This window comes from Lathamus discolor, chromosome 3 (assembly GCF_037157495.1).
Source record: "Lathamus discolor isolate bLatDis1 chromosome 3, bLatDis1.hap1, whole genome shotgun sequence".
Taxonomy (NCBI): Eukaryota; Metazoa; Chordata; class Aves; order Psittaciformes; family Psittacidae; genus Lathamus; species Lathamus discolor.
In genome coordinates, this window is record NC_088886.1 from 25,408,325 (window position 1) to 25,421,031 (window position 12,707).

The window sequence follows — 12,707 nt, forward strand, 5'->3', positions numbered from 1 at the left end:
GCCTGAAGTATGGGCAGGACAAAGGAATAGAGGAGGGTTGGATATTCCTCCCATCAAAGTGACTGTGGAAAATGAGTCACAACCGATAAGAGCGAAACAATACCCCATATCATGGGAAGGCAGAGAAGGTTTAAGGCCGGTAATAGAAGAATTATTAAGGGAAGGTACCCTGGAACCTTGTATGTCCCCTCATAATACTCCTATTCTCCCTGTTAAGAAACCAGATGGGACTTAGAGGTTGGTTTAGGACCTCAGAGAAGTAAATAAAAGACCTAGGTCCCGTTATCCAGTGGTACCAAGTCCATATACCTACTGAGTAAAATTCCTCACAATCACGAGTGGTTTAGAGTGATAGATCTTAAAGATGCATTTTGGGCTTGCCCGCTGGCAGATGAAAGTAGAGACTTATTTGCCTTCGAGTGGGAGGATCCGAAGACGGGTCGAAAACAGCAGTTAAGATGGACAAACTTACCCCAAGGATTTACAGAATCCCCAAATCTATTTGGACAAGCTTTGGAAGAAATTATGTTACACTTCCGGGCACCTTATGGAACCCAAATGTTACAACATGTGGATGACCTGTTAGTAGCTGGAGTAGAAGAAAAGGAGGTCAGGGAAGCCTCAGTTGCACTATTCAATTCTGGGGGGAAACAGGGCTTGCGCGTTTCAAAAAGAAAGTTACAATTTGTAGAAAAGGAGGTCAAATATCTAGGACATTTGATTAGCGCTGGGAGACAAAAAATAAACCCTGAAAGAATTACAGGACTAATCTCCTTGCCTCCACCACAGACGAAGCGGGAGATCCGAAAATCGTTAGGGTTATTAGGCTATCGTAGGCTACGGATAGAGGGATATACACAATCTGTCCAATTTTTCTCTGAGAAGCTGCTAGAAGAAGGACCCCTTTATTGGATGAGTGATGAGAAAAACAGGTAAGAGGATCTGAAAAGGAAGTTAATTACTGCCCCTGTATTAGATTATTATTAGATATATATATTAGATATTATTGATTAATTACCAGACTAAGGTCCGAGAGGATTTACTTGATGAGCCTTTACCATATAGGGAACAACTGTTTACTGATGCCTCCTCACGGTGCGTTGAAGGGAAAAGAATGTCAGGATATGCCGTGGTGGACGGTAAAAGAATGGCTGCAATCGAACGAGGAAGGTTACCTGCAAACTGGTCTGCACAGACCTGTGAGATATATGCCCTAAAACAGGCACTGTTATATCTAAAAGACAAAGAAGGAACTATATACACAGACTCAAAGTATGCATTTGGGGCAGTACACACTTTTGGAAAAATCTGGGAGGAAAGAGGTGTGATTAATGCAAAAGGAAAGGAACTAGTCCCTGAACAATTGATGAAGGAGATTCTGGAAGCGTTAAGACTTCCCTTGGAGACAGCAATAGCACATAGAAAAGGCCATCAAAAGGGCATTTCAAGAGAAATCAGAGGGAACAACATCGCTGACCAAATGGCCAGGGAAGCAGCCATGAATCCACATTTAGCAATGCGGATTATACTCCGAGAAAGTGTGAGCTCGCAAATCCCAAGTTTACAGAAATTGAAGAAAAGGAGCTGATTAAAACTGGGCAAAAAGGGATGTGGAAGGAAAACGGAAATTACCAGACGGTAATATATAATTGTCCCGAAGTTTGGGGGTAGAATGGGAATTACATACTCCCTGGCACCCCAAGAGTTCAGGAAGAGTGGAGAGAATGAACCAAACTCGAAAACAAACATTATCAAAACTAGTGATCGAAACCCAAATGTCCTGGATTAAGTGTTTACCATTGGCATTAATGCGCATTCGAACTAAACCACGAAAAGATATGGGTATCTCTCCTTCTGAAATGATGTTTGGGTTACCCTAGCAGAACCAGGACAGGAATATGGTAAGCCCTGAGGAAGGAGATCAGTATGTCCGTAAATCTGTGACCACCATTGCCAAGACACTTACGGAATTACGAGAAAAGGGACTCCTACCTCAGACCAGCCCTTTAGACTGTAAAATTCATAAGGTTAAACCGGGAGATTGGGTATTGATAAAAGCTTGGAAAGATCATTCGCTAACCCCTGACTGGGAAGGTCCGTTTCAGGTACTACTCACCACCGAGACTGCCATCCGAACGGAAGAAAAAGGGTGGACCCATGCTTCTCCAGTGAAAGGACCAGTAGAAGAACCTGTTACACGGACTAGAACGTCACCTGATGACCCACTGAAAGTAACTCTTAAAAGGACTAAATAATCATCAACGAAGGGGAACACACGTCTTTGCACAGGTGGTTTGGACTAGGCCGATTTGAGGGCCTAGAAAAGAAAACATTGGTTGTATTTCAGGAAGGGACACGTTCGGAACCAGTGTTAGTAACGAAAAGGCAGGAGTAGACAAGGCAGGATATAGCTGGAAACCTACCGCTATTGATTGGGAACTAATAAACCTAATAAATTTTTTTAGAAGTGAGCACGTTTCTCACAATTCTGAGTCCAGAAATAAGGATCTCAGCACACGGCCTGAGAAGCCGAACATCTAACAGTTATTTCAAGCTGTGCCACGGGTTATTTTCTCCTGTTGGGAACGGTTCTCAGGTCTCCCAAACAAATAGTCATGGTATTTTGACTAACGAAGGGATCTCAGAAGTTAGCAGCAAGTTCCCCAAAACTTGAAGGAATCCAGGTTCGGGTGTTTTAGTTTTGTATCGTGTGAGAAACACATAAATGCATTGGCTTTCGCAAGTCACAGGTGTGGTTATGTGGATATAACTGTACGAGTTTACAATAACAGAAACAAAGCTCGCTGAAGACACAAGATTAGACAACAAGGTAAAAAGGGTCAGACTCTCAAAACCGAGTCACTTAGAATGTTTATGTTGTAAGTCTGTGGAATGTAGTGGCCCCACTAAACATGAGTTAATTGTTTCACACTAGTCTTCTAAAGTATCTTCAAAGAACAATGTTTGTGTTGTAAGTCTGTGGTGAGATAACAGGATTTAGTGGCCCCACTAAACATGAATGAGTTATTTCCCACCATCCTGCTACTTATCGGTGAGTTTAGAGACAGAGCCTCCCAAACATCTGCTAGCTCGGGATACTCCTTGTCTGCCCATCCTGCATTAGATTTTGCAGGAAGGTCACACTGTTTTAAATCTTTGCTAGGTATCGATAGAATCGTGGTTTCAGCTAGTTGTGTGATTACTGGGGCGTCCAACTGTGCCAAAGGTGAAAAGTACACTGTGAGGAAGACTGCTTACTTCATCTTGAAGACCCCTACTCACAAGAGGAAGACTGCTTACTTCATCCTCAAGACCCCCGCCCACAATCACCGCAGAGCACTGCGCAGACGCCAAGAGGAGGAGACTTACGATAAGAAGTTCTTGGAGCTAGTTCTAATATTCCCCGCCTATATGCAGGAATTATGAGTACGTATGTAACTGATGCAATAGTGAAAGTACAGAAACCTGCAACAAATACTAATCCCTTGCGCCTCTGGCTACGGTCATGCGCCCAGCGCTGTTGCTTTTGCTTTATTGACTTTGTCCTTCAACAAAACCTTGTTAGCTTGCTTAGAGGAGTGAGTTCGTATTGATACGCGGACTCTGCATCAGTATCTCACAATTGCTTTCTCCGCCGGATGAGAAAGTAATGGTCTGCATTTCTGCAAGAGTTACAGCTCTGCCCTGTTTCTGCAGGGCGCACTTTAAAGCACACACAGCCGTTTCAGCGGTGAGTCAAATGAGCTTAAACGCACACGCACTGAACGTGCCGTGCTGCTGAGCGCCTTCAGCTGCGTCAGGCCAAGGCCCCAGCTAACACAAAACGCCCGGCCTGTTAGCGTAAGATTAAACACATAACCACCGGAATGGTTATATGAGGCGCTTTATTGCAGCGCTGGGAAACCAGGGGCACTCGCCCAAATCTGGCTTCAACCTCGTCACATCCCGTCCACAATTTATATCCTAAAAGTTTCACAGTTAATACATATTCATCATAGGTTACAACATTTAACTAATACATATGCATTAGGGATTGCCATATCCATCTATTACAACATCAGCCTCTTCTGCGCTTGCGCGGCCCCCTCTGGTGGTCGTCTGCTGGTCGTTCCGATGAAGTAAGAGTCTTCCTCAGATGAAGTAAGAAGTCTTCCTCAGGTTGTCCTTTTCACCTTTCCCCCACTTGAGTATATTCCAAACGTTAGCACCCTCTTATCTTCTTTCTGGTATGCTCTTCCAGCTATCGTATACACAGGTTCCACTTGGGTATAGTCTCCAGTACATACTTTTCTAAATCCTTTTACACTCCTTTTACCATATTTGGTTACGCTATGTTTTTGTAGCATTGGGTACAAGACAGCTGTGATATATTGCAACATTAGAACCGCCGTGATACAAAACCACGAAGTCACAGCATTTTCTAATACACAAAACCTCACTATTAATTTATAAATTTCTCAAACATAATAATTTTTACTATTTTATGCAATTGTTTTATCATACAAAATTCTGCTCTTTCCAACAGGCCTGCCGCCGGCCAGGCGGGCTCCGGCCCCTTCCTCTGGCGAGGGGCAGACGCGCGGTGAGGCGGCGGCGGGCGATGCCACCCTCGGGCTGGGCTCCGGCCCCGCGCGGCCCAGGCGCGGCCCCGCCGCAGGCCCGCGCAGCCTCCCAGCCAGCGGAGAGGCGAGGCCAGCCTGCCCGGGGCGGGCTGTGGGTTGGGCCAGGACGGGCCTGGGCGGGTGCGCGGCCTCAGCCCCCCGCCCCGAGGGGTGACCGTGCTGCCGACCCCCGGCCGCTTGGTGCCTGCCGTCTCCACCGCGGAGCCGCTTCGCTCCTCTCAGGTACCACTCGCGGCTCTCTGCGTTTATTCGGGTTAAGGGATCTCGAGAGAGAGACCAAGCATACCTGGTGGGAAGGCCAACGCAGTTACCTTGGGTTCATCTGTAAGATCCAGAACTGTGTCTAAGCTCCGAGGCTCATCTCGCAACAATTTACAGAGCTGTGGGAAAGTCCGGGAAACTCCGTGCGGCTTAAGACGATGCAAACTGCTGCTGACGGGGAAAGGCGTGATCTGCAGATCCCCTCCATCACTGGTGCAGCAGTAGTGTTTGCGTGGAAGGTCTGGTGGTTAAAGGTCGTGGCAACCGGAGAGGAACTGGCCCATCCAGTTACTGCAGAGCAGATGGGAGGGATTCCCCATTGCCAGGGAGCTCTTACGCAAACACTAATGGGTGGGACAGCGCAATGAACACAGGCTGTCCCAGCAGACTCGGGCCTCTCTTCAGCGCAGCACATACGGGTGTGCTTCCTCTGGCCCATCTTAAAAGCAGAGGCGAACCGTTTCCCGGCTTCCACATTGGGGTCTTTTTCTGTGTTTATCGCGTTACTTGCTTGCATGTCGATACTCAACCCTGGGTGGCAGAGACCATTTCTACAGAAACAGCAATCAGACATCATTCCAACGCTTCCCCCCTCCCTCCTATTTTCTTCTTTTCAGCGTAAGAATTTTAACGTTACAAAAAATTGCAGCCACTGAAGAGGGAAAGACTTTCCCTAGTACTGTAATGGTACTGCTTTACAAAAGCTGTCGAATTTTTGTATTTGGTAGTTCAGCTGAGCTGTTGTATCTTTTCTACAGTGTTATGGTGTGCTGTTTCATAGCGTGACTGTGTAAGAATCTTAAATTCAAGTGAGGGTATGAAGTTTTTGAGAGTGTAGGTAGCTAAAGGGCCAATGGAAGAAACACCGTCTCTTTGGGGAAGTAAAGCTGGCGCAGCGGCCTTTTGAAGGCTGCTCATGGACGTGGGAGCCTGCTCCAGGGAGCTGAATTTCACGTGCGTTGTTAGGATGCTGACTTTCAGCACTGGCTGCTCTCGCTATTTAAAAACCAGCAAAACACTGAAGTTGTCTGCCTGGACATCTGGAACATCTGCTTGTGTTGACTCCTCTTTTCTTCATGGGTAAACAGTATTTCACCAGTTGTGTCCATGGATCAGTTTATTCTTAGTCCAGAAAAAGAATCTTAGCTTAGAGCCTGAGAAGCCGAACATCTAACAGTTATTTCAAGCTGTGCCACGGGTTATTTTCTCCTGCTGGGAGCAGTTCTCAGGTCTCCCAGACAAATAGTCATGGTATTTTGACTAATGAAGGGATCTCAGAAGTTAGCAGAACGTTCCCCAAAACTCGAAGGAATACGGGTTTGGGTGTTTTCGTTTTGTATTGCTTTCTAAGCCGGATGAGAAATTACGGGTCTGCATTCCTGCAAGAGTTACAGCTCCGTACTGCTTTTCAAAGGTGTATTTTAAAGCACGCACAGACGGCTTCAGCGGTGAGTAAAATAAGCTTAAAAGCATACGTGCTGAATGTGGCATGCTGCTGAGCGCCTTCAGCTGTGTCAGGCCAAGGCCCCAGCTGATGTAAAATGTCCTCACTTCCCTGGAATAATTGCCGCTGTGGCAGTATAAGCCCGATCTTCAGGAAGTAGCTATAACTTCCATTATTATTTAGTTATGTTTGTGTATTTTCTTTGGTGTCAGAGACAAGAATATAAGAACTCGGCTTGATGTAGTATCCAGGTTGGTATTTTAAACTGTTATATATCTGCCCTGAGGTTTTTATCATACCAGTTTCTTGCAGAGTTCCATGACATGGAGTAGTACAGCAGTGCTGAAACCAAAGTCACGAAATACACGCATTTCCTGTCCTGCATAGAGATAGTGCTTAGAACCTCTGCTTCCCATGTTTTTAATCAGGTCAGAGTAGAATTGAAATCTGTTTTCTGTGGGGGGCACCACTGGTCCTGGAAGCTCTGGGTTGCTGCCGTGAGAGGTTATTTATTCCGTAAGAAGGGAAAGGAAAAGGGTGGAGGTTTGGAAATCCGGGAATACCCCTAGTTGTCAGATGATAGGAAACGTCATGAAGCCGTTCTGGCTTCTGAGATTGGTGCAGTCAACATGCAGAATTCTGATTTTTCAGCAGCATGCAGAATGAGGAAATGTGAAGGCCTGTGCTAGAGAGCCTGTGTGTGTAGGGAAGCAATATCCAAATAATAAGGGTAAAATGACGAAAAAATCTCATTCCTACGTTCAGAAGGTTTAAGGTTATTTGCATTTTCACAGTCAGGCAATCAGTGAAATGAAACAGTCATTCTTGGTTAGAGTTCCTTATTTTGAGTTAGATTATAAGTTACTGCACTTTAGGCAGTTCTATTCCAGCACAGGGTGTCTGTCCCTGAAGTTAATAAAAACAGCTAGAGTGGAAAACTCCCCATCTGGAAAAGCTGTAAGTTTCCAGGAAAGCGAAAAGCTTTTGAAGATCTGTCAAAATCAGTCGAAACTGTGTTGCAGAGAGACGAGTTTCACTATCTTGAGACTACATTTGCGGAATTCCGGAATAAAACAAGTCTTTAGTAAAGAGGTAATGTTTTAAATGACTAAGCCTGAAGAATGTTTGGTATCTCATTTACTTCTTCTTCATCCCAGTTGTTTTCTTTCAGTACTTTATTCCAGTCTGCCTAATGAAAAACTATTACATTGGTTTCATTCCACAATTCTTGCTTTCAGAATCTCAACAGATAATATTTGCATTGGAAACAAAGTGGAAACCAGTGGGGTTTTTTGGTAAAAGCAATAGTTTTGAGTGGTATTTATGAAGTAGTGGCTGCAATTCTGTATGTTTCTATTTGGGCAGCAGCCTTCTTTTGTACTGTTCAGAATTTGAACTGCCTTCTTTGGCTTTTTAATCTTGAGTCTCTGCTCCCTCTTGCTAGGATGTATCGTTAATTTAGGAGATGGAAGAGTTTCTAATTTGTAATCCCACTGAATGTCACCAGGTAGCGTTTGTACCTTTGGCCCACGGGGCTGTGGAACACAGATCTGTGTTATTCGTGCCACGTATTTGTATCAAGGCAAAAGCGCAGATGCGTCACGGCACATTTTCCTCAAGCTGACGATGTAGTACATCGGTCGCTAAACAGCAACAGTGGGAGGGGAACTGCACACCTCCCCCATGCTGCCTCTGTAGAGTTCAGCCTTTCCTACATCAGTGGTCTGAAAGTTCCTTCCCAGAGACAGCCAACTCAAAAGGTAGAGAGGAATTTTCTGTTAGGCTGCTCTTGTTGATGTTTTCATTTATAATCCCATTTTTAAAGCTTTTTTATCACACCTACTTAACAAATAAGTATTCAAACTACTCACAAAAGTCATCTTCGGAACCGCCCTCTAAATAGTGGTAGAATTGAAGGGAATGTTTCTAGCTGCTTCAGACTTAAAGCAGGATGTAAGCCTTAAAACCAACTGCTGTTGAAAATGCACACACCCCCCAACACCAAACCCTAGATTTGTTGACAAATATTGTACCTCCTGGAAACCGTGAGAGAAAATGGAAATGTTATAATGGCACGTCTGCAAGATGACTTTGATAAACTCCTTGCAAAAGTACGATGAAATGTTTCGCATCCGGATGTGTTCATGACCTTACGTTCTGTGTGGTGAGCCAAAGTTGGTACTTTCAGCAAGGGAATCACAAGTGCCGATGCCGCAGTTGTGGTCAGTTGTCATGTGTATTCAGAAGTTAAGTGAGACACTGGATTACCGCTGTTGTTCTCTCCAGTAATATTATTCTTTGTGGGATAATGGATATTCTTTTAGATACTAATACACGGTAGGATCGTAAGATAACTTGATAGCAGTCAGGCTATACAATCTTACGTGGAACATGCCTGAGAAGTATCTTAAACTTACCAAAAGTCTCCGTTATTTGATAGAGCATTTGGTGTTTGGAGAGCCAAAATAATTTGGTAGTCAAAGATGTACTTATTCCTGTGAAAAGATGGAATTTAATCTGTGTTTCATTGTGAAAGCCTGGACAGGGATCTGACTTGCGTCTGATTGTTGTGCTTTGTTTTTCTTTCCACTTTGTAGGATGAAGAAGACCAGATAAAAGAACGTACTGTCAGCAACACCAGGAAGATAACAAGTGGAACTCTTGAGAAGCTGGTAGAAAACCTTATAACGTCTTTTGAGGATAATGATTTTACTTACATCGATATGTTTCTATTAACATACGGGGCTTTTGCTTCCTCTAAGGCAGTGCTAGAGCTTCTCCTTGACAGGTAAGAGCCAGTATAATGAAAAGTAAGCCATTGTTTACGTGATAGGCGGATGTTGTCAGGAATTCCTTCCATTACATTTAGTGCGCATGAACTTACTAACCCGTTGGACAGATGTCACTAATACTGCAAATTCCACAATTTGCGCATAAACATGAAGCGCGTAAAGGCACGTTGCCCACATCCCAAGTCTCATTAAAGCGTAGTCGCCAGGTAGAGAGTGTGCTGTGTCTGATTGTTAAGAAACCAAACTGGGACTGACACAAGACAATTAATGTTGTTCCCCCCCAAAAAAAGGCCAGAATGCATGGGCTGCAGATCCTATAGGAATCTAGAATAGATGCTTATGTTTTGCTGGATACTGCTACTTCCAGACCGAATTCTGCTTTTCGGGGACTGCTGATTTGAAACAAGGATTGTACAGCCATAAGCAAAATTTGAGAATACCCTTCCGTTACTTCACATGCACATGCAGTCATAATTTTTTAAGGACAGACAAGAACTGCTTAGTGTTCGTTAGTATAGAAGAGCAGCATAAGAACTCACAGGCTTTGACCTTGGCTCTCCCCACTAGGCAGATAAGGAACCAAGGCATAGATAAGTTATCTGTGCTCTTCTTTTGTATTTGAAAAGCAGTATAGTACTCCTTGCTTTAAATGAATGTTTTGTGGCTCAGTTCATAGCAGTGTTGAAATGCCTAGCTGCCAGGCCTGCTGTGATTGTGGGAATAGCTGTGGTTTCTCAAGTGTAGCAACTTCCCAGTCAGGGAGGAAGTCAGATGAGGAAAGAGCAGCCATCCTGGTGAGCAGACTGTACAGCGAGGTTTACTATGGTGAGCTTTACCTGTCAGTCCATACCAATTCAGACGCAGAACATGAGGAGCAATAAAAATGGCATATATGAAAGAATAGAAAAATGTTGAGGAATTCCTTCTTCTGAGTGGGTAATTCTTTGTATGCCTTCAGCTTTGGATTCTAAATTTTTGACATACGTATCTTTGAAGAATAAAATAGAAAAGGACATCAAGTTTGCGTGGATTCTAATAACTTTAGAGAGGAGCTGACTTGCCAAGCGACAGTGTGTCATGAGATCTCTTGCTGCCTAAGCATGTTGATTGCCAAAGAGAATCCAAGAGCTGTATGCATATAGGCAGTGACTTTCAGCCAGTACTCTTTCATGTGTGATTTATTTTACTTACTTTCATTAAGATACTTTTTAAAATGAAAAATTCTGAATGAATAAAATTTGCATCTTTTGCAAGGACGCTTTGCCCCAAGCGGCTATTTTCAGTATCGTTCCCCTAACAGTGCAGTTTTTCTTGCTCTGCACTGGTGGGTTGCCAGACTGCTCATTTGTGGTTCTTATGTGTTAATTGATGTGTATCTGGGGATATTTTCTTTCCGTAACCAGTGAGAGCTTGCAAAGAGCTCAAATAATGTGAATCAGTCATTCAAAGGTGGCTTTGAACAGGATGGCATACAACAAGTAGTCTTAAGACAACTAATTCTGTCTGAAAGTACATTCATATATCCACTTCAGATTCCCAGAAAGCATATTTACGTACATTCCTCAACATGGTCAACGTAATTTTGATTTTTAGTAGTTTCCATTCTTACTTCTCTCTTACTGAGGTGCCTCAGGAATGCAAACAAATGTCCCACCCGAGGCTGCGACTTCATTTTAAAACTCACTGTCCAAACATGCCTAGAGCTTTTTGCAACAGACCGCACCATGAAGACCCTCTGCTGTCTGTTTTTTTCAACTAGGGATGCCTGGATATTGAAACCCTTGAACAACTTGACAATGGCAGCTCCTGTGAAAGGGAAGCAGCTGTCCACACGTAAGTGTAGTTTTGCCCTGCGAGCTGTATTCAGGATTCAATATCAGAGGAGGCTGTGGTCTTATTTCTGCGGTAGCACAACGTCTGATGAGTTTCTCTGATGCAGTTTTCATTGATAGAGTCAGCACAGCTGATTATTTTTCTAAGATTGTTATTATTTTGAGAAGGCAAATGCCTGGTGGAAGGTTTTGGTTTGGATTTTTTTTCCTTTCTTCGTTAATTAGTGTTCCACCTCGTGCTCATGTAGCAAGTCCTATACTAGGGCTTGAGGACACTTATGGCACAGCCTCATTTGAGAGACTTGGGGGAGCTATAAACCTATCCCGCTGTTTCCAAATTCGAGGTCCAAGCCAGCAGTTACTTCTCCCACTTGTTGCAGTGACATAATAGTTGTTACTGACCCAAGATCATTTCAGCTGTGTTCGAAATCGTGCCTTCTAAGGATCCGTTCTGCAAAGGGCATTTTCTTCTGTTCACTTATGCATCGTTCCTGTCAGTTTTGGGCCTCTAGGGTGGTCAAAAAAAGAAAGGTATTTTTCGTCAGGGATCAGGTTTAATTACCTATAATCTAAAATGTCGTTGGGGCTTTTTATTATTATTGTCCTTTTCTTTAAAACTGCATTCAGTAATACACAGCTTAAAGAAAGGAACTGTAATTTTGTAACTTTACAAATACGCAGAGTTTGGACCTTAGAGTTATGAGTAGGCTCAGAACACCCGCAAAAGGTCTGCGAGCTCAAAAAAAAAAAAAACCCTGCCATGCATGACTCTGCTTTTCTTCTTTTCTTTTTCCTTAGTTATCAGGAGCCAGCTTAGCTTCTCGTGTTCAGTAGCTTGCTTTCCACAGTTCTTACTGCTTTCAGTCAGTCAGAAAGTTTGTGGCTGTAAGAGAAGAATAAAATCCAGAAAAGGTGGAATTCCAGTGAAATGTCTGTGTTTCCAGAAATATGATGCCTTGCCTCTCTTAGTTGTCTGACAAGAGAGTAGTGAGGAGTGAGTAACCTGACCCTCTCTCTCCTCCTGTAAGCGATTCTTTTTGCTCTTCCTTGCATTATATAAACAAGATTGCCTGGTGCTGTTTCTCAGCTCTGCGGTTTTTTGTGTGGAGGTGTGACAGAGTTGCCTCTTTATCTTAGATCATCGTTGCCTTCGGAGTTCTCTGTGTTTACTGCATGTTTTCTTAGCTTAGGCTTCTGTTGACTTTCAAAAAGAAGAGTTTGAGGAGTGAGTCCCCCTCGCTCTTGTCAGGCCCGCCTTGCCCGTCGCCTCCCTCCTCGTCATCCACGAACTTCTTAAGAGAGGTGTGCACATCGACGGGGATATGTTATAATTGGTATCACAGAAACATGGTGGATTGGCTGCTATGGCTGGAGTGTTGGAATGGAAGATTACAGGCTTTTTAGGAAAGACAGGCCCAGCAGATGGGGCAGGGGAGTTGCTGTTTATGTCAGTGATAGGCTGGAGAGTATGGAACTCTGTGTGGGGTCAGGTGATCAGTCAACGGAGTTTGCGGGTCAGGGTCAAAGGGAGAACAGCAATGGGGGACATTACTGTGGGGATCTGTTACAGACCGCCTGATCAGGAGGACTCTGTGAATGAAGCGCTCTGTAGACAGATAGGAACAGCCTCACGCTGGCAGGCCCTTGTCCTCATGGGGGATTTCAACCGTCCTGATATCTTTTGGAGGGACAGTACGGCCCAGCGCAAGCAATCCAGGAGGTTCCTCTGTTGTGTGGAAGGCAACTTCTTCCTGCA

At 44.1% G+C, this 12,707-nt stretch overlaps 1 protein-coding gene across 1 annotated transcript in view; it reads left to right on the forward strand.

The window, feature by feature from the left end:
- Positions 1-1,898: 1,898 nt before the first annotated feature.
- The window catches only part of LOC136009894 (ral guanine nucleotide dissociation stimulator-like 1), a 67,035-nt gene continuing 56,226 nt past the window's right edge, over positions 1,899-12,707 (forward strand). Inside the window, exons 1-2 of the mRNA XM_065670339.1 lie at positions 1,899-2,231; positions 4,641-4,844. Of these exons, the coding sequence (XP_065526411.1) occupies positions 1,899-2,231; positions 4,641-4,844 (537 nt within the window). The remainder of the gene's footprint in view (positions 2,232-4,640; positions 4,845-12,707) is intronic.